Here is a 22,310-nt window from a genome sequence, read left to right as displayed (position 1 = left end):
CAGAGGAAACAGACAGGTAGTTCAAGGTGACACAGAGTTCGAAAATGGTAGAGGTTGGGTTCATACTCAGTTCTGTCTAAGTCCAAGTTCAACAAATAGCCTGACTCTGTTCCAGACGCTAGAGATTCAGCAGCAAACAAAACAAAATTCCTTGCCCTCACAGAACTTAGATTTTGGTGCTAGTTCTGCTACAACCACTCTGGCACTCTGCCCTTCAATTGTTAAAACATCATTTATTCTCTTTCAAGACATATTTAGGTGCCAGGAATACAGAGAGTCCTGTGGAGAAACTCGCAGACTAGCAGGGATGACCGACCTGTGAGCCATTGATTACAGTCTAGTGTGAGAAGTGCGGTGCGGATCTGGGGATGTACCGGAGACCCTCTCTATGCAAATGACTGGAAGTCAGAGTCGCTGGGGGCAAAGAGGGGGGGCGTGTCAAGGAGGAGGGGATGTGGGAGCTGAGACTTAAAGGATAAGGAGGGAGTTAGGAAACAAACCCAAGTGGGGTGGAGGTGGGCAGGGTCTTCCCAGAAGTTGTGGGGGAGGTGAGGGCAGAGCGCTGGTCACAGATCAGATCACGGAGGGCTCACTGGCCATAGGAATGCCTCTGGACTTGACCCTGTGAGCAACTGGGAGCCATTGAAGGGTATAGCGTGGAAGATGGATTTGAGTGGTTAGAGACTGGAGGCTACTAGGGGGCCACTGCAAGAGTCCAGGCCAAAGGGAACAGAGCCTAGATTAAGTTGGTTTGGGGATGGTGGAAAGCAAGGAGTGCTTTTAAGAGCAATTTAGAAGGTGGAATAGACAGGAATGCGTGAGCAGGTGATGCAGAGCATAAGTGAATGGCCCTGTACGCGGGGTCTGTCAGCCAGTGCCTGCCATGCACGTATTTTCTTTCAGCTCTCAGTGCAGGGGTGCTGGGGAGGGGGAGGGCGGAAGGGAGGGAGGAGTTGGCAGAAGGGGCCCGGATGGAGCTAGGTCCAGAGGGGTCAGCTGGGTGCACCCCTCCTCACTCACACTCCCTACTCATGGTTTTGGGGGGCCAGTTTCTCCGGTTTGAGGATTAAAGACCTGACAGACCAGAGGCAGTGGGGCGGGGGGAGGAGAAGGGGGGACTCACGCCAGCCCTTTTACTTTCTTTGCTAGCACCGGTCTCATTTCGGTCTCATTTCGTTAAAAGGTTTGGCGGTGGAGGAAGAGAAACTTAAAGACTCAAATGAGGTTTGGGGATTATCTGGGAGATTCAATTATTCATGTTGTAATAATAACTAACACTTGTAAAGGACTTCCCTCCTTAGCGGTGATGGAGAGCTGGCTATAATTGTACTCCCTGAGCCCATCCTTCCAAAAATGATCAAAGGAATGTAAAATAGGTCCTAGGGGAATTGGGGTTAGTTTGCTATCTTTCCTCTTGCCTCCCCGTGTCCATCCCCCTCCCCCTGCTCAGTCCTCCCCTCTGTTTCCCCCCCCCCCTCCTTTTGACACCCTGTCCTCTGGCTAGCTCTCCTCTCCCCTCTCCTTTCCCTTTCCGTTCTGAGATCCCAGGAGGAGAGAGGAGGCCCGCTGAGAGGGCTGAGAAGTGATTCCTTATGGGCACACCTTTCTCTCCACAATTAGGTATGTTTCTGAAAAAGGTCTGAATAAACTAAATCCTACTTTAAATTCCATTTAGCTGAGCCCTTAGGTGAATTTTTTTTTAAGTGGAGACTCAGGCCCAATTTATCTTCCTGTCAATCTGAACTTCATAATAACTGACTTTCTTAAAGCAAGTCATGCCAGGATCGTCTTCAAGGCCCTAAAGGAATTCTATGAGGAGCTCTGCTAAACTCTGGGCTCCCTAAAGGCAGAGAACACAACTTCATCTTATCTGTATCCTCAGGCCCCGGCACAGGACCGGGCTTGAATGAAAGACCTGATGACAAGGGAGTGACATGTGTTGAAAAGGATCAAAAAGAGGAACACCCTTTTCCCCAGGAAAATAAACTATTGGACCAGACAACTAAGAGGGTTCATGGGGACACTGCCCCTAACAACCTTTGAGCTGGAAATGCTGTTCACCTACCTGATGCCTGGGGACCAGCCTCAGGCGGCGATCGAGGCCTTGCCCAGGTCTGTAGCGTTGAGATTCCAAGGGCAAAGCCACTAGAAAACCACTTACTGAGCTTTTCATCAGGAAACAGTCCCATGCGGTCAGAAAGCAAGGCCGCGAGACTTAAGAGGTGATGATCCTACAATAGAAGGAAAAGAGTTTCCTTGACCCGAGACTTTTTCCAGCCAGCTCGAAGGAGACCTAATCTCCAGGCCTAAATATAGCTAGCTGCAAGCATTCTGAGGCTCGGAGACTTTAATTTTGCCGAATGCGTATTTTTTTTCCTCACACGAAGCCTATTTTTAATCAATTGCCAGCTCCTCTAGTCCATTTCCTGGAAAGGAGGCCAAGAAAAAAAAAAGTGGGAACAAAAACATCAGGCAGTCATTTGTATAGCGCTACGGAAACAGAGTTTCTGCTGTCCCCTCGAAGCCACAGACCTTCTTTGACGTCAGGGGCAGCGAGGTTTTAATACCAAACATAGATGATTCCATTTCATCCTGTGCAGGAAGGTGGTTTCTCTAGGACACAGCTCTGCAACAGCTGCCTTTCAGCCTTCACTCAGCTTTGGAGAGGTCAAGTCAATATCACTGGTTTTCGGTGTGTAACCTAAAGGAAGCGAAAGGAAATGGGGGTGGTTTGTGAACTGCTGCAGCTGGTGATGAATAAAATGAAAGATGATAGCTCACTTTCATCCATTCCTCCCTTTGCCAAACTTTTATTGAGCTCCTACTGTGTGCCAGGGACTGTTCTAGAAGAATAGATATCCTTAAAATAACATTTTGCCCTTAAGGAACTCAATTTACCAGGGGGATTATGGGGAGGGGGGTTTAGACCGATACACAGAATACACGCAGTGAGAGAAAGATGCACAGAGGCTGCCCATAGCCGCTGCCTGCCCACCAAGAGTTGGTGAATAGTTCCAGGCCCTTATCGAAGAGCAGAAAGGTGCCCTTTGGCTTTATCCAAGATCTGTTGCCTCCTACTCTGTTGAATGTGGACTGAAACACAGAGAGGTTATCTATTTCTCCAGGCACACCCAGCAAGTTGGGAGCAAGGGGGTAAAAGCCCGCACTGGGTAATCAATCTTATGATCAGTGCAATGATCCATCTTTGAACTCAGTTACTCATTCACCAAGTATCTATTGATGACTCATAACGTTTCTACCACCCAGCTAGGAGGCAGTGAGGGAGACACAAAAGAAGTGTAAGAGATGACCTTGCCCTCCAGAGGTTAGAATTTAGACGGAGCCATCGTGTCCACCTTGGCCTTGGTTGTAGCTTTAGCACCCGGCATGGTACTCAGCACTGGGTAGGCTCTCAGTAAATATCAGATGAAATGAATAGCTGAATTATTGACATATGCAACGTGCCAAACTAAGGAGAACAGACTGAGGCTGTGGGAGTCCAGGTACAAAGCTAATGAATGGGCACTGGAGTCCTTGAAGAATGAGACGTGTGTGTTGAAGCTTTGTGCAGCGGGAGAGATCAGGACAGGCAGAGAACAGAAGGCAGTACCTCCCACGCAGGGGGAGAAATCTGAGCAAAGGTCTGGAATAAGTACCCAGCATGGCCAGTTTGGTGCTTCTGAGGATTCCAGCCTGGCTGGAATGTGGATTCCACTTTGGAGTTGGATTATGGCAGACTGAGGAATTGGGATACTTTTTCCTGAAGGTAATGGGTAGCCAGGGAAGGGTTTTGATTAAATGAATGACTTAGTTTTACAAATGTGTTAGGAAGCTGAACCAGGCAGTGATGGGGTCTGGCAGGAGGGCCCTGCAGTCACGGAGGCTTGAGGGTGGGAGCAGTGAGAATCCAAAAGATGGAATATCAGACGAAGCTCTGCCCAGAGACTGAACCAAATGGAATCGTGAATCTCAAACAGAAACAAACCACATTAATTCGCTAAACCCTGAACCAGATCTAGTATTAATGTTCTTTTGCTTCATGGTTCAGTAAAAAAACATTTTAGTAGCTGCTGAACCCGCTCAAACTGAAACCAAACATACATTCTCTACAATTAGTGAATACTTTTAAATGAACTACTAACCTAGCTCCATGCTGTGGTCTGTGCTTTTTAAGCGTCACTGCCTTTAAGAACACGATTCAAAGGTTTGAATCATTTTGCCAGAGGCTGGCTCTTAAAAGGGAAAAAACACAGCTACATGTTTTGGGGGGGGCCCTTACAATGTGCTAGAGTACTGCTTCCGTGCATTTGCTCCTGAAATCCCCCAGGCTCAGAGAAGTTAAGAAAGTTGCTCAAGGTCAGACAGCAAATAAATGACAGAGCCAGGGTTCAAATGCAGTCTGATTCCAGAGTCTGCTCTGCTGTACCACCCATCTGTATGTGCTACCAGCCCACCCTCGGTGTTTTAGGACATAAGCAAAGATACCTGGGGAGAAGTCAGAAGCTGATTCTCAAGCCTCCCCCGCACCCCTACAACCCCACACTCGCCCTTATACACAGGCCTGCCTTTTTCAGGGGTGAGTCCTTGTACAGCGGTGCCTTTTTGAGCAGTAAGTAATCTGTGTGTCCTCCCTGCCCCATCCCCAGGCTCGAGTACCATGCCAGCTAATAGGAGACACTCAATGTATGCTTCCAGGTGGTGTCCAGCTATGTTCCTGAAAAACCTGAAATCCAGCTCAAATTCTGATGAATTGACACACTGTTAAAATTCCACTATGAAAGCTTACTATTTAAAACAGCGGGTCTCAAATATCAATGAGCTCGTTAACACAGATTCCAGAGCCTCACCCCAAGAGATTCTGCCAGATTTAGTAGGACTGTGGCTGGGCCTCAGAATCTGCATGTTTAACCATCTCTTTCTCAAAGATGCATGCACACACACACAGACACAGAGACTCCCACAGGCACACACAACTAACACACTGACACAGGCAGGCACATAGACACACAAACAGATTTTGACGCAGGCTGTCCTGTAACCACACTGATTTCAATTCCTTAAAGAAGCACTGGTTTTAAAGAATTCTAAGATAATTCATCTGTAAAGTTTAAAAGTCTTCTGTGAATAATCTCTCCCTAATTCATTTTGGAGGTTAACATTTAATTTTTTTTTCTTTTTCATTTTCTGTATTCTTATAGCAGGGGAGTCACACATAACTATCCTGATGCCAGGGGGTTTGGTTCTAAGTTTAATTGTAAGAATCACAGTGTTTAAGATTCATTATTGATTCCAGTGGCCAAGTTGTAAACTAGTTTGCAACATCCAGGAAGACAGGAGCTTCCATTTAATTAATTTAACCAGTATTCATGTAGCACCAACTATGTGTCTAGCACAGCAGTGAACAAAACAAGCCAAGTCCCTAACCTCATGGAGCTCACATTCAAGTTAGGGAGACAGACAGTAATGAAGCACACACATTAGTAAGGAGTAAGTGCTGCAGAGGATTTAGGGAAGGGAAATTAGCTTGGGCTGCCATAACAAAATACCATAGACTGGTTGGCTTAAACAACAAATCTTTATTTTCTCATAATTCTGGAGGCTGGAAGTCTGAGATCAGGCACCAGCATTGTCAGGTTCTGGTGAGGGCTCTCTTTCTGGCTTGCTGATGGCCACCTTCTTGTTGTGTCCTCATGTGGTCTTTCCTCAGTGTGTGCATGCGTGTGGAGAGTTCTCTCTTCCTCTTTTTGTAAAGCCACCAATCCTATCAGATTAGGGCCCCACCCTTATGATCTCATCTAACCTTAATTACCTCCTAAGAGCCCTTCTCCAAATACAGTCACCTTGGGAGTTAGGGCTTCAATATATGAATTTTGGAAGGGAACACAATTCAGTTCATGGCAAGTAGTGGGCTAGAGAGTGACCAGGCTGGGTGGGGGTGGGGATGTCTTTGGACAGAGTGGTCAGGGAAGGCCTCTCTGAGGAGGTGATATTCAGATTTTGTGCAGGAACTCAGCTTTAGTACTTTATTGGGATGTTGTTTTTCGTTTGTTGGTGTTTTGTTTTGTTTTGAGAGAGGAAACACTGAAATCTTCGAAGCCTGAATTCAGATCCCAGCTCTACCGCTTACGACTTGAGGAAATTCCTAACCTCTCTGTGCTTCAGTTTCTTCATCTGTGAAACGGGAATGGTGGTAGTACTTACCTCATACAATATTGTAAGGATTTGCAGCACAGCCTAATAGAACTTTCTGCAATGATGGAAATGCTGTAATCTGCTCTGTCCAGTACAGTAACCAGCCACTAGTGTGGCCCTTAAACGTGTGGCTGCTGAGCACTTAACATGTGCCTGGTGAGACTGAAGAACTGAATTTTTTACTTAATTTTAATAGTCACCTGTTAACTAGAAGCCGCCATATTAGCACAGATGTAATGAATTCACGTCTGTAAAATGCTTAGCCCCGTGCTGGGCACATAGCAGGTGTCAATAATTGCCATCTAGGATTAGCGTTAGCTGATGGTAACAAGTGTTTCTCTGGCAGGTAGGAGGGTTTTTGGGGATAAACGGTAATCACACTTTGATTATCGTATCTTGCTCCCCGAGTGCACTGTTGGCTACAATGTCCCTTACGATAGCTCCCCACCTGCCCACCTGTCTTTTCACTGAGCCGCATGGTAGCCAAAGCCCTAGAGGGACAGCCTGCCCCCTGGAGACTGACTGGATGTGCTTCTCCCCGTCCAGCCGGGTGGAGATCACCGGTGGCTACTACGAGTACATTGACGTCAGCAGCTGCCAGGATATCATCCACCTCTACCACCTGCTCTGGTCCGCCACCATCCTCAACATCGTCGGCCTCTTCCTGGGCATCATCACTGCCGCTGTCCTGGGGGGCTTTAAGGACATGGTAAGGAAGGAAGTGACTTCCCATCCCACAGAGGCCCCTCCTCCTGTCAGGGCTGGGGCAAGGCTAGGCGGTTGGCGGCAATGGGGACCCACGCTTTGAAGGGAGGAACAGAAACCGTTGGTTCAAGAATGTAGCTGCCTTTGGGACTTCCCTGGCGGTCCAGTGGTTAGGACTCCGTGTTTCCACTGCAGGGGGCGCGGGTTCGATCCCTGGTCGGGGAACTAAGGTCCCACATGCCATGCAGTGGGGCCAAAAAAAAAAATGTAGCTGGTTTCAAACATCTCAAGTCGAAGGAGCCAGGTGATGCCATCAGCCTGCAGACATTTCTTGTTAACATGAGTTGCCTGTGTTTTTGAGGCACATTCTGGGGGTGGGTGGGGTTCATGCTAGCTATGTAAACATAGCCTTAATTACTGCCCCCCACTCCCTCCACACACACACACTTTTAGTAGAAACCTTTTTGGGTGGTATTTCTATTAACAGACTTTGGGAGAGCTGGAAGCAAAGATGTTTTTAGCTACAGGTAAGAGTACTGCTCGTCTCCCTCTCCCCAGGAATTTCCTCCTGGAGTTTCTCCAGAAAGAGCCTCAGGACTCTTTCTGCATGTGAAGGCCCAGCCCTAGGCTAAACTGCTGGTCAGGTCTTGTCCTCAACCTTAACCTCACTCTCAGTCTCCCTGCATCTCCTGTGCTCCCTTTCAACTCTTTTCCATATTCGTGTGTATGTCTGCAAAGGCACCCCAGGACTCAGCGCCCAGTAGGTGCTCCATAATAGTGGGGTCCTTCCTTCTTTTGCTTTTAAAGCATTTCAAAGCATTTATTTGCTTATGTAATAAACCTTGATCCCTAATTATGGAGATAATAATAGCTTTAGAGCTATGGTTCTCAACCTGGCTTCAGATTAGAATGGAATCACCTGAGGTGCTCTAAAAAATCCGGCTGCCCGGACTGCTCCTCCAGAGATGCCAATTTGATTGGTCTAAATTGAAGCCCAGGCGTCAATACTTTTTTAAAAGCCCCCCAGGTGACTCCAACTGTGGCCATGGTTGAGTATGGCTGCTTTAAAGAAATGTCCCACCCATGTCTAGGGAATTATTTTGTGCCTAAAAAGGGTTTTCCTTTGACCCCAGAAATGAGGCAGATAACCCCTAGGCCTTTGGCTGTTTCTGTCCCATTTGGGGAGTCACTGAGGAACAGGAAGCTGAAAGGCAGCCTGTAGTTTGGCCCTGGACCGTCAAAAGGATGAGTAATGGAAAGTGAAAGGTGCGGTGGGACCAGGGAAGAGAAAAAACTCTGCAGTTTTGGGCAACAAGTCCCCAGTAGAACTGGGCTAACTGGAAGTATTGAGTGTTCCTGCTGGTGACCCTGCTGCCCAGCCCGACTGTCCTTCTCTTTTTTCCCCCCTCCCTCTCTCACACACGCATTTCTCATTCCCGGGCCCCTCCTCCCGCCCGGGAAAGCCCAAGCTCGGGGGGGAAGCATCAAGGTAGGGGGGGCCCCTTGGAGGGAGAAGGCTGTCCTGTAAGTTCGGGCCTGACGGAGCATTGGGGTGAGAAAGCTTCAGAAAAGCTGTTTCTGGGTTGGAGCTTCTTTGGAGAAAAGAATGCCCTTTGTTCTTGGAGACTTTCCCCAGGGGGCAGGTGAAAGCAGAGGCCTTGTGTAGAATCTGAGCCGCTCTGGCTGGAAGAGAAGCTTCTGGTTGGGGCTGGCGAGTTGAGATGGGACATCAGGATGAGTGTTAAGGCTTCTCTGAATTATCCCTCGAGCTTTCGGACATGGACAGCCGAGCGCCCTGATGTACAAATGGAGTGGCTGGCGGCCACTTGGTAGGCTCTGTGGGGCTCCTGCAAGGACCCTTGTCAAAACTCAGTTGACCATTGATGTTTAGGTTTATTTCTGAACTCTTTTTAATTGTTGAAGTATAGTTGACTTACAATAGCATATTAGTTTCAGGTGTACAGTCTGCACTGTTAATTTCACTGTGACCTTGATCTCTAGGGGAATAGGGGCTTGTTGACAGTCTGTCCTGAGAGGTGCCAGTAATGGCCCCTTTACTCTCCGTAAAGGGCTTTTGTACAATTTCTTTCTCCGCTTCTCACCACCACTAGTACCTCGTGAAGTAAATATTACTCCCCCCATTAACAGATGAGGAAACAGGCCAACAGAGGTCAAGTTACCTGCCCAGGGCTAAATAGCAGAGCTGGGAGTGGAGCCCAGGTGTGTTAGATGCCAGAGCCTTTGCTCCTTCTGCTTCATCCCAGCTGCCCCTAACGAGCATTCGGCTGGCCCTTTCTGGTTCTACAAGTGTTTTAACAGACATGACCTCCTTTGTTTAGTTGCTTTCATTAAAAAAATTAAAAGCAAGTTGTTTCCAACTGTTGGGAGCTTCTCTGAGAGGAAAGGAGGAGGGCGAGGGAAGACCTGAGCGTCATCAAATGCCAGGCCTGGGAACCCAATCAAGGGCCAGTGGGGAAAACGAAAGATGAAGGCAAAGAGCAGGGGCAGAAGATTTGATTCGTGACGAGAGAGAACAAGTGGGGGTTATAAGACGGGGGCACCAAGGAGGAACCATTGTTTCCATCACTTTATTAAAATGAGGCACATGGTGTGGAAAATCCTGGAGCATCAACCAGGTAGGCCTACATAAAATCCTCGGCCCGGGTCCAGATGTGCTTGGTGACTCTTGGCGTGCCTCCGCCTTGAGTAGGATGCCTTGGGGGCTGCAGGGAGGCCCAGGGGTGCTGGCTGATGAAAGGCATTCCTGAGGAGTGAGGCCAGGAGCCAATAGCTGTGAGCTGGCAGCCTTCAAAGAGATCAGCTCAGAGCATCGTTTCCAGAGTTGTGGGAACCTGAAAGGAAAAAACACGTCTTCTTTCCCTGACCAGGGGGGCTTGGTGAAAAGGGTGTTGAACAAATGTTTGATGACCAAAGTGTTTGCTGCCCAAAGATATAAGAATTTGAGGTGAATCTTTAAAAGGTGATGATATCTTGCCATTTTCTCCTACTTGGTGTCTCTGGTTTAGAGTAAAGTGGGGAGAAGTCAAAGCGGCCTTCTTTCCAAAGTCCACAATTGTTGTCTCAGAAGAGACTCAGTGTTGTCCAGGAGAGACGGCTTTGACCATTTCCCGTGCTACCTAGTAACTGTTTGTTTCACTGGAGCTCAGAATGCTACTGGTCAAAAATGGGGGTCTCATAACTTAAGCCCCAGAATTATTGGTACAGAAATACACACACTCCTATATGCACACACAAGTAGAGATGGAGCCCAGATTTATTGGAAAATCAGAATTACTGATTTAAAACATAACCGACCATGGGACTTCCCTGGTGGTCTAGTGGGTAAGACTCCATGCTCCCAATACAGAGGGCCTGGGTTCGATCCCTGGTCAGGGAACTAGATCCCACATGCATGCTGCAACTAAGAAGCCCACTTGCCACAAGTAAAGATCCTGCATGCCGCAACAAAGGATCCTGCATGCCGCAACTAAGACCAGGAGCAGCCAAAATAAATAAATATTAAAAAAAACAACAACCATAAGCAGACCATTATTTGGGGCCATCCCTTTTGCTTCTTCCCTGCCTGACTCCTGACTTCACCCCCCTTCACTCCCTCAACCTCTCTTGGTGCCCTGTCCATTTTCTCTACGTCCTCTACACTTCTCTTCTGTGGCTTTCTTGTGCTTATTTAATCTTCCTCCTGTGTTTCTTTCTCTATAATAGTCAACTTCCTTTCAAAGATTGTCCTGGACCCCCAGCCTCGCTGCACACACAAAACCTTTTCTAGATAGAGTTTACATTGCATGATTGCTTCTCTATGGTTAGGCTTAGTTTATTTGCATAGAAGAACTGGTTTCGTTTTGCAAGAGCTGGAGGGTGTGTTTTTAACTGACACAAGGCCAACGGAACATGGTTTCTGGGACTTCCTCAGGGATGACATTTCTTTTTGGAATCCTTGTGGACAGGTAAGGGCATTTCTGAGCACTCTTCTGTAATGCGAGCCAGCCCTTGGAATGGTCAAGATCTAAGTTCTCTCCCACACAAGAGAGAGGCTGAGAAACATTTCTCTGGTTGTCTGTGAGCAGCATCATAATGACTGAGGCTTGTAGCTCTTCAAACCTCCTAGAGATGTAAACAGTAACCCACTCCAAGGAAGAGAGCAACAGACTGTGTTGAAACTTGCTATAAGGGAGTTTCCTCTGCCAACATCCCACCATGGTTGCCTGTGACATTGCCAAAGCCTGCCCACACATTTTCATCACTTGAGAGGAAGCTTCTGCTCTCCGTTAATGCCAAGTAGATACGTACCAGAAACAAGACACATTGATTTTACAGACAGCTGTTGATTATCCACATGAATGGAGGGGGTGTCAATGACATGGATGATGGAAAGAACATTTACGCACACCTTGACCCATGTGGCACTCATAAGGTACAGAGCACAGTCCTGCTTGGGAACTAATGAGCGGTGGTGGCTTCCTTGAGCAGTGTTTTGGCCTTGTTGAAATCTGCAACCCCATCCTGGATAAGATTAGCTTTAACCCTTGAAGGGCTACACACGTCACCATGTTATAAAAATGGTATTAAATTCTTTCTGCATTGCTTTGTTTTCCCAAAAAGTGAGGGTGGAATATGCAAGAATCCTTACAACTTTTACAAACCCTTTGTGATCGATCACATTTCTGTCACAGCAATAGCAATAGCCTTGTCCGTTTGACATTTTGTATTTGGGGTCTCAATTTCTTCTTTTTCTTTTTTGCTTTTGAAAATCATACAAATGATTTCAACTTTTTTATAGGTTTGAATTTTTCAAAATAATAAGTTGCGGGGAAATGACACAAGTAATACATATTAGTTGTGAAAGCCTTGGCTATATAATTGAAAGTGAAGAGTCCCCATTCACTTCCTAGTACCGCTGCCCTCCCCAGAGATAACCATAGTTAACAGTCTGTTGTGAATCTTTCCAGATTAATTTCATTGACAAACACACATATGTGTATAATTGTTTGAGTCTTTATTTTTTACATAAACTGGGATTATGCTACATTAATGTAACATGGTGGCTTTTTAAAAAGATTTTATTTTTTTAGAGCAGTTTTAGGTTCACAGCAAAATTGAGAGGAAGATAGATTTCCCACGTACCCCTTCCCCACACGTGCGCGGCCTCCCCCATTACCCACAGCCCCCACCAGAGGGGTGCATTTGTTACCAAGGATGAAGCTATATCACCACATCAGAATCACCCAAAGTTCATAGTCTACCTTAGGGTTCACTTTTTTTTTTAAATTATTTATTTATTTATGGCTGTGCTGGGTCTTCGTTTCTGTGCGAGGGCTTTCTCTAGTTGCGGCAAGTGGGGGCCACTCTTCATCGCAGTGCGCGGGCCTCTCACTATCGCGGCCTCTCTTGTTGCGGAGCACAGGCTCCAGACGCGCAGGCTCAGTAGTTGTGGCACACGGGCTTAGTTGCTCCTCGGCATGTGGGATCTTCCCAGACCAGGGCTCGAACCCGTGTCCCCTGCACTGGCAGGCAGATTCTCAACCACTACGCCACAGGGAAGCCCTGCTCTTTTTTTTTTTTTTAATAAATTTATTTATTTATTTATTTTTGGCTGTGTTGGGTCTTTGTTGCTGCGCGCAGGCTTTTTCTAGTTGCAGCGAGTGGGGGCTACTCTTCGTTGTGGTGCACGGGCTTCTCATTGCAGTGGCTTCTCTTGTTGTGGAGCACGGGCTCTAGGCACGCAGGCTCAGTAGTTGTGGCTCGCATGCTCTAGAGCGCAGACTCAGCAGTTGTGGCGGACGGGCTTAGTTGCTCCGCGGCATGCAGGATCTTCCCGGACCAGGGCTCGAACCCGTGTCCCCTGCATTGACAGGCAGATTCTTAACCACTATGCCACCAGGGAAGCCCCAGGGTTCACTCTTGCTGTTGTAATTCTATGGGTTTGGACAAATGTATAATGACATGTATCCATCATTATGGTGGCAAACAGTATTTTCACTGTCCTAAAAGTACTCTGGGCTCTGCCTATTCATCCCTCTCCCCAGCCCCAACCCCTGGCAACCACTAATCTTTTTATTGTCTCCATGGTTTTGCCAATGGCTTGTTTTTGTTTTTTTAATTTAACAATATATCCTGGACAACTTCCCTGTCACTAAATATAGGTGCACATCATTGTTTATCAATAGCTCCATAGTATTCTGTAGTACAAATGTACATGGTTTATTTAACCATTCTCCTAGTGATGAACGTTTATGTTGTTTCTAATTTATGTTTTTCTGCAGAACCCAACTCTCCCAGCACTGAACTGTTCTGTTGAAAATGCCCATCCAACTGTTTCTTACTACGCTCGTCCTCAAGTGGCATCCTATAATACCTACTACCATAGCCCTCCTCACCTGCCACCTTATTCTGCTTATGACTTTCAGGTATGTTTTGAGAGAAAAAGAACTCTCCATTACCCTTGCTCTCGCTCATGCTGTCTCGTTCTCTCCCTAATTATGGACCCTTCCTAATATATATGACGTAGCCAGGCTCTCTATCCCTGAGGGCCTTTAGCAGCCTGTGGGTACCAGTGACTAAGCTTAAGGACTGCATAGGCAGGCAATGATGGGAGAGATGGGGAGGGTGGGAAAGACACAAGAGGAGAAGAAACAGAATGAGGGAAGAAAAGGGGAGAGGAGATAGGATCCAGGTGTCCCAAGTTGCCTTGACCTACACCGAGGTACTCATGAGTATGTCACCACGGACCCCTGTCCAACAGGGGCCTTTTCCATTTCTCTGCCACCGGGAGAGGCCTGCCTAGTCCTGCTCCTTAGCACAAGGGCATTCTGAGCCACACAAGGGTTTGAATCAAATCTGTAATGAGGAAGAAGTCCCTTCTTTTCCTCCAGACTTCCTAACTGGGACTCTACAGAGAAAATATTTTTTATACACCCTCCTCCCCTTTTTTGCCTTGTTATCACGTGGGTCAGAAATAAGTGTTACCAAATTTGCCCTTTACCATTTTCCTTTTGAGCTAAGACTAAGCACAGAAGAACAGAACCCAAAAGGCACATAATTAAAAGGAATTCATTGTATGCAGAGCACTGAACTAGACACTTCAGGAAAACAAACGGAACAGTCTTTTAGGCATTTACAGTGACCCTAAACCCTGGACCACAGAAGGATGGGATTACACTCGAATCTGGTTAATTCAAAGTTTGGGGACCAAGGAAATGCCTTTGAAAGGAGGGAAGCTCATAATGAATTTACTTCTATTGACCAAGAGCCCTGAATGCTCCAAGGGGACATAAAAGCATGACTGTTTGGGGGTGGTTCCAATTAACCAGCCAGTTTAGAAAAACAGAGCCCTTGGGCAACCTAATTTCCACTTCAGATTAACAAAATAATTGAAACTGAAAACCCCCCTATTTAGTTGAATAAAGTGTACTTTGGTTTGGTTTACATACTGTACGGGGAGGTCTAGGACTCTATATGGCAATAGGAATACGTATCTATAGTGTGAAGATGGATTTGTTTGCTGTCATAAAATACAGCACCAGCACAAGGAGGCATCCATTAAAGCTTGGGAAAAGATGTTAGAACTTGTTTTAAAGCCTACTGTATTCACGGGTAGACAAATCAGGGAACTTGTTCCCGAAATAGGTAATATAGACCGGAAAACACAAATATGTTCTAAAAGGGCATAGATAATTGCAGTAGTGACAGAGGCAAAGGAATCCTTTAAAAGAATGCAGGGATGTTGAACCTAGCACAGGAGGGTCACCATTCTTTGGGGACGCCCATAATAAAAAGTCATCCTGGGGCAGAGGGGCCATGCGTGGCTCCCAAGAGGCTGCTTCCATTTTTTTTATATCGAAGTAAATTATATTGACTATATTGATTTTAGGACTTTTCACTTTATAACGAACCCCTGAAGTAGTAACAATAACCTCCTTGGTGATGGCTGCTGCAAACTCTAAGATAGGAAGCCCCTGTTTAGGGGATGGAGCCATCTCTCTGTCCATCATGCCTCATTCAAACACTACCCCAGGCATGAAAACAAGATTGCCAATGCCAGTGGTGGCCCAGGCTGTTGGTTTCAGTTCAGTCAATGTTGACTCTGTGTTCCCATGTGCCAGGAACTGGGCCAGGAGCTATGGATGTAGAGATTGAATGAGACATAGGCCCTGCATTAAGAGACCAGTCTAGGGACCTGAAGGGGACTGGTCAGGGGACAGCAGTGGGGACAAAACAGTAAGTAGACTATTACCCAGAGTGCTATGGAAACCCAGACACAGGGTACCTATCTCAGAGAAGGGATCCAAATCTAGCCACCTAACCCAAACCTACACTATGGGCTCAAAGCAGGCACTTCAGGGATTTGTGGAAGCCTCTGCTTTTTAATGACAGCTCCTATTCAATGAGCACCTACTATGTACCAAGCATTGTGCTAAGTGCTTTACAGATATCTCATTTTTGTCGTTTGAGGGAAATACTCTTGTCATTGCCATTTTTAAGTTGAGATGACTGAGTCATGGAGGAAGTAAGTAACCTCTCCACAGTCACAGAGATGGTAAGTGGAGGACAAGAATATGTATCCAGGTCTGTCTGATGCCAGAGATTGGCTTGAGGGATTCTTTGGAGAAGCTGTAAGTCTGAGTATAGCATTGATCTTTTCCCCAGTTAATTTTAGGATATTTACACATTCTACTGGTTTAAATTATGGGCTTCCTAATCATGACTCGGAAAGGGTCTCTTTACTCTCTCTCTCTCTTTTTTCCATTTGGCTGTGCCACGCGGCTTGTGGAATCTTAGTTCCCTGACCAGGGATTGAACCCGCACCCTTGGCAGTGAAAGCGTGGAGTCCTAACCACTGGACTGCCAGGGGATTCCCTTTACTTTCTCTTATTATGTTATTAAATTGCTCCCCACTCCAAGGACTACTGGGACACTTCTTATACCTCTCCTGGTTCTTTCTGTAGGTTCAAGCCGTCTTTTGTATTTCCTTTTTGGAGACTTTATAAATTTATGGGTTTTAAGGTGTATGTTTTTAAGTGATTTGTTTCCTTCTAGAACTTACAAAGTATTTCACTTTAGTATTTGAGTGGAGCTTTCTTTTATTCACCAAGTTCCATTCCCTTATTGTTTCATAGGAGGAAATACCAGTCTTTCCCCAAGAAAGCCAAGAGGATGAAGGAACATCTGCTATGTTCCCAGATAAATAGAAAGCAGTCAGCAAAACGCACACCACCTCTGACAATAAAACCACCAGAAGCACAGACCTACCAAAAAAAAACAAAAGCCAGAGCTACCTTAGTCTCATTTCAGATTGTAAAAGGGCCCAAATCATAGCAGGAAAACTGACCTTTCTAGACTTTCTCCTGAATGACTTCCCCATTCTGGTCGTTTCCAAATAGGACTATTTATGTCACTTTGCCTTTGAAGACTTCTCTTTCCTTTTTATCCCAAGGCTGATAGAAGGAAGAGGAGATTTATAGAGTTTTGTTTTCACCCCTCAAAGTCATGCTCTTATTGGGTAGCTGTCCAGTCAGGAAGCTTGGGAAACATTTCTTGTGGTCAGACGGGAGCGAGGACGTGGGTCTGGTCAGCTGGCCCTGAGGATGTTGTGACTCTTGCAAATGTTGGACTCCAAGGCGTCCAAGATTAGAAGCCAAGACTGCTGGTGCCTCCTTGCTCACCTCCCCAGCGCTCACTTCTCTTGCCCCTTGCACTCATTTCCCCATGGCCAAGCAGTCCATATCCTGTAGGGTATAAAGCATCCGTTTCTACTTCTGCTGGGAAATTCAACCCAGTGTAGCTTTGGGGTAAATCCCTTAAGGCTTCCAGCCATACTCCCCAGTCTGGCCTACTGGGCCAGACCCCCTATTTCACTCTAGCCATTTGGTGAATCGCCAAGTTTAGCTTAAAACCAAAGCCTCTGCAAAATGCGAGCACCTCTGTTTATGCTCTTTATTAAATCACATGAAGGTACGCTAGGTTTCGTCGTAGCCACTGAACAGGACCCATTATAAATGGGGCCCCTTGAATGAGAGGGTCGCGCTAGTCCGGGGGGAGGCGGTAGATGGCGCAGGTTGCTGAGAGCCTTAGGAGGCCGCCGCTGCTGCCGCCACTCAACTTTTTATTTCCCCTTTCCTGCTGAGGTTCTCCTCGCCTCTCCTCCTTTCTCTTGTTTCTGATCCCTCCCTTTTTCTTCCTCTTCCTTTTCTCCACTCTTCTCTCCGTCTCCCCTGGCTTTGCTTTCTGGGTCAGAAACAGAGGGGGAATGCAAAGAACCAAGAGACCCTGGATTTCACCCTTGGGACCCAGCATCTTTTGCTGGTACCCTTTATCACCCGGCCAGTTCCGGGGCTCTTTTTGGAGTCACTGCCTCCCAGTGCTTCTGAAGAGAGAAGCACACGTGACAGAAGCACACAAGGGTCTTGCGGAGTGTGGGTCTGCATGGGGCAGGGAGGGGCAGGCTGAGGCGGGAGAGAGAGCCGGCTCCCTCCTCTGTAGCTCCACCGCCCTAGGCCACCCCAGCCTCTAAGCAGCAGCTCGGGAAGCTCGCTCGAGCTGACGAGGCCCAGCAGTAGGCTATTTAGATGCTTTTCATGCTTTTCATGCTTTGTGGTGCGAAAGGATTCAAAGCTCTGTTCTTCTGAGCTGCCTGTCCCTAGTCCAGTCGACTCTTAGGCAGGAACCAAAATGCACCGGGCCAGCTCCCCAGCTGCAACAAAGCCAGATCTTTCCCAAGGTGCCTGCCTGTTGCTAGGAAACTATGCACTGGTACGGTGGGCGCCCCCCACCCCGCCCCACCCGCAACAAATCCCAGGGGTGTGTGTGGACTGCAGCCAGTTAGCTCCCTAACTCTGCCAGGAGCCCTTCGAGTTTATCCCTAAGACTCCCAGCATCCTCAAAGGGAAGTGAGAAGCATCCCACCCCCTTCCCCCTTAATACTTTCCCAAACATGAAACTGAGAAGTGAAAACCCAAGGCCGTTGTACCACCCCCTCTTATTATCAAAGTGTACAACTGCCACCCACGGCAGCTGCTGCCCACGGCAGCCTTTTACTGCCTCTCAGGACAGAACGGCCTTTAGCTCCACCGTCAGAAACTTGCCCCTCCCTTCTGTGGCTGGGCCACAGAGAACTGGCCTCCTGGCTCTCACTATCCTGGAACGGGATTTAGAAGGGCAGAGTGGCACATCCCCAGCCACAGAGATCTTGTCCCTAGTGGGTTTTTGCTCTCCTCTTTGGTTTAAGAGGACAGCGTTCTTAGTTGAGGAAAGCAAAAGAAGAGGAGGGAGAGAGAGGAGAGAGTTGTGCAGTGCGGAGTGGAAAACTAGGAAATCACGATTCCAGTGTCTTAGAAAGCCTACCTCCTCCTGGAGGGAGGAGAAATTTTGAGATTTTTGAAAGGAATCTGGCTTGTCTCGAGTCCACTGCCTCAAGTTCTTTTGTCTTTAAAGGCTTTCTATGACCCTGTCATTCCTTCTCTCAGATCGAAAGGATGGATGTGATGGGGAAGGAGGGGATGTTGGCCGCTACGGCCTCTTCTCAGTCCTGACATTATGTGGTGGGAGATGGAGATTTCAGTGTCTCAAGCAAGACCTAGAAACCAGGACAACCCTTTCTAAGGAGTGCAGAGGTCAGGACTGGTGATAAGGAGAATCAGCCAACTGGTCTCAGGCTCCATATACCTCATGGCAAGGCTGACTCTAGATTGCTCTAGGCCTGAAAATGACATGATCTACTTAGACTCCGGCCAGCAGAACAAAGAAAAGGCATTGACCTCCCCAGACAGCATTTGAACTCTTGAGAAATTTTTTGATGTAAGTGGGTCTTTTTTTTTTTTTTTTAATATAGCAGTTCCTCCTAGAGCTAAGGCACAACAGAAAATTGCAGTTCTGCAGCCCTGTTCGTTAGCTTACGTTTGCTCTTCCTGAGAGCCTAAAACTGGCCTCCTGCCTCTTGCCATCCCTATAGACCCCTCCAGCCTTCAGGCCTCAGCCATGCTCCACCACTGGAGCAAGGCAACAGTACCCACAAGATGTGACCGTAGTCTTTGAAAATAGATTTTATTTTTTTAAAAAACATGCCAAGTTCATCTTCTATGCTCCTGAAGTTAGAGTACCTCCTACTTGCCAAGCACTGTTCTGAGTTCTGGGAGAGAGAGCAGTGAACAAAACAGGCCAACTCTCCTTGAGCAGGAAAATCATTAGGGTCGAGGGTATACACGGGCCAGGGAAAGAGAAGTGGCAGATGACTCCTAACACGCCAATTCACTGGGTATTTTTTTTTTTTTAACCCATATCTCGCTCCCTTCCCAAAGACTACAAAAGTTAGACAACACAAAGTGTCCCTGCAACCTGGTAGATTGGTCCTCACTCTTATCTTTGTGATTCTCACCTCCACGCCTTTGTTCCTCTTTGCCCTCCAACATACCCTGCATTTTGGGGTGGTGGGCCACAGTTAAGATGAAATAGAAATTGTTGGACTTTGAGTTAGAAGACCCCAGATCCAAGAAAGCCATTTAACCTCTCTGACCTTAGTTTTTTTGTTTTGTTTTGGTCTGTGAGATGGGCTCTGTGATGATATATTTTTGTAGCAAAGACTTTCCCAGGTATTAATGGCTTAACCTCAAATATCCCTAAGGCCCAAACTACCTTTTTGAAGACTAGTTGGGATGCTGTTGCCATGGCTCAGGGGGTAGTTGTTGGAGGCTTGAGTTATAAACGTGGTAAAGGGAGTGATGGATTCCAGAGACGACACAGTAGGAGCAACAGGGCTCGGTAACTGACTGAATGAGGGGGTCCAAAGGGAGGGGTGGGGGAGGATTCCAAGGCCTCTCTGCATGAGCTCTGCAGCCTGAGTGACTGAGAGAAGGTGGGACCAGCTCAGTTTCATGCCCCTCATTAACCCTGCGAGGTTTAGGAACTCTTGATTGTTCCAAACAGAAACACACTGGGTCCGTATTCATTTTAAAATAATGACTGACATTGGAGAATCGCAACCTCACTGCCTAAACTGATGTTGTTCTATTTTGATTACACAGCATTCCAGTGTCTTTCCATCCTCCCCTCCCTCTGGACTTTCTGACGAGCCCCAGTCTGCCTCTCCTTCGCCCAGCTACATGTGGTCCTCCAGTGCTCCACCCCGATACTCTCCACCCTACTATCCGCCTTTTGAAAAGCCACCCCCTTACAGCCCCTAAAGAGGAATGTCTGCTGGCTATTGAGATTATTGTGGCTTTTGTATTTCTGCTTTAGTGGAAGTGTGTAGGGTACAAACTTTAAAGTGTGATTCTTATGCATAAAGTTTTGCAATGGCCTGCAAAAGATAGGGAAGAAGCTTATTTGTTATCAGTGCAGAGCAGGGGTGGCTAGACTGAGCCCAGCACTTCCAAGAAGGGCAACGCAAGGCTGGAGAGCCATCCCAGCAAGCAGCTTGTCTTGTTTGGACCTGCGTTACCCTATGGCCCCGCCTCTGTGTGCAGCAGAAGTGTGGTTGCCATCTGCTTCACTTTGTGTAAATGGAGTGTTGTCCTCCGGCCGTTGGCAGATCGCCACCCTAGCACCTTGGTTGAAGCACCTGGCTTATAGGCCCTGTCTTTCCCTACCACTAAAGTCAGTCCCTAAGGAAAATTTCCCAGATGATGGGACTACACGGTAGTTCCAATGCAGAGAGTTCTAAGATTTTGTTTGCTTGTGTCTGGATGCTGAAAAAAGCTGCCCATGTCTCTTACTCCTTTCTTCTCTGTACTGTAAAAATGGCTATTGTGATCATTCAGCTCAGCTTCTGTGATTGGTACCTCCCAAAGGGAAAAGTGCAATAGTCCTTTGAGTAGTGGGGAACAGGATTGATTGTTCAAGAGGCACTGAAATACACAGAACAACATGTGAGATGTTTTAAGTGGATCTCAGTTATACATCGGGTAACTTAGGAGACAGCGGTTCTACTACATGTTGCATTTGCTGCAGGAGATACAAATCTTACGGTTAAAATTGAGTTCAAAAATGCTAGATTAGGTTCTTGGGTCGTGTTATGATTGTTACTAATCTTTGTGACTGTTTATCTTCAAATATTGTGCTTCAATCCCAGCAAACCGCACGTATCCTGCACCCCACCCCCAAAAGAATCATCTGTATTTTAATGCCACTGCTCTTATTGGTCCTTTTTTCTGTTGAGACCAGTCATGACAGCGTTCAAGATTATGAAAGTGTTACAATGCCGCTTTGTCTGCAATACCTCAAATGTAGCCAACTTGACAAATTCTTAAGTGTTATCGTAGATTTAAAATCCATCTGGCACATTGTGGTAGGTATTTGTACAGTTCTTTTAATTATACACAGCTTTAAACCTCAATCTGATGAATTTAACACTTCGGCACCATGCCTTCACTTCAGAATGAACACTTTCATTGTGATCTTATGTTAACCTGAGAATCGATTGATTTAAAGGAAGATTGATAATCCTACACTTGTACAACATAAAAATACAGGGCTACAGGAGGGTACCTAATTAGACAGTTCTGCAAACACAGAACACATACAGGAAAAATTTCCAGCCAATTTCGCTACCTCCCAACGTCATGGATTAGAGGTAGCAGGCAAATGCTGGTGCTCCCATCTACCTTGTAGACACCCAGCCATCAAGAGTTACCAAGGTACAACCAATGTGCTCATTGTTCACAGTAAATGTTTGCAAAACATTCAGTTTAACTTTCGGCATCACGACTGATGTCTCATCCGGATTTCAAATCTGAACAACTATAATCCTTTTGCGTTATATAAAGTTACTATTATTTTCTACAGTTCTGAGCATATTAAAATTCTATTGGATTTCAAAAAGGGACTAATAACCAATTGACTTACTATACAAATATCAACTTGTAATACTCAATGAAATTTCTTGCTGTTTACACTTTACACTGCTTTAGTGAACGTGTATGGGTATTTAATTTTTTTAAAGGCACCATTACATAGTATATCCTACATTTACCACATTTCTTAAAGTGTTAAGATTCTATGACTCATTTCTATGTATTTTTCTTACTTTACAAAATAACTTGAAACAGTATAGATTTTGTAACACTTAATTTGAGCAGCTTGTTTTTTTATCACATTGAACTATAAAAAGTGCATGTTACCTTAGAAAAGTTAATATTTGCTGCTTTACTCTTTTGCAAAAACATTTGCTGTAATGAAGGAATTTGTATTTCCAAAATGTACCTTGACTGCATTTTGTAATATTTACCGCTTTATTCCTAATTCTGCTTTAAAGTATTGAACTGGGCATGAAACATTAAAATATTAATCCAGAACCTGTATAACTGGATGTTGCTTAAAATCTGTATCACTGCCATGTTGGAAACCCAGACTGCTTTTGTGATGTTTCAGATTAATAAAACTATCCTCCTCCTTATCAACTTAGA

General features: G+C 46.2%; 1 protein-coding gene across 2 annotated transcripts in view; it reads left to right on the top strand.

The window, feature by feature from the left end:
- The window catches only part of TMEM255A (transmembrane protein 255A), a 47,909-nt gene extending 25,605 nt beyond the window's left edge, over positions 1 to 22,304 (top strand). For both annotated transcript variants that reach the window (XM_082446840.1, XM_082446839.1), the window contains 3 exons: positions 6,739 to 6,901; positions 13,179 to 13,322; positions 19,932 to 22,304. In XM_082446840.1, coding sequence (XP_082302966.1) covers positions 6,739 to 6,901; positions 13,179 to 13,322; positions 19,932 to 20,090 — 466 coding nt within the window. In that variant the 3' untranslated portion in view covers positions 20,091 to 22,304. The remainder of the gene's footprint in view (positions 1 to 6,738; positions 6,902 to 13,178; positions 13,323 to 19,931) is intronic.
- Positions 22,305 to 22,310: the final 6 nt, after the last annotated feature.

This window comes from Balaenoptera physalus (assembly GCF_965194825.1).
Source record: "Balaenoptera physalus genome assembly, chromosome: X".
Classification (NCBI taxonomy): domain Eukaryota; kingdom Metazoa; phylum Chordata; class Mammalia; order Artiodactyla; family Balaenopteridae; genus Balaenoptera; species Balaenoptera physalus.
Note: the sequence above shows the minus strand (reverse complement) of the source record. Positions and strands in the feature narration are given on the sequence as shown.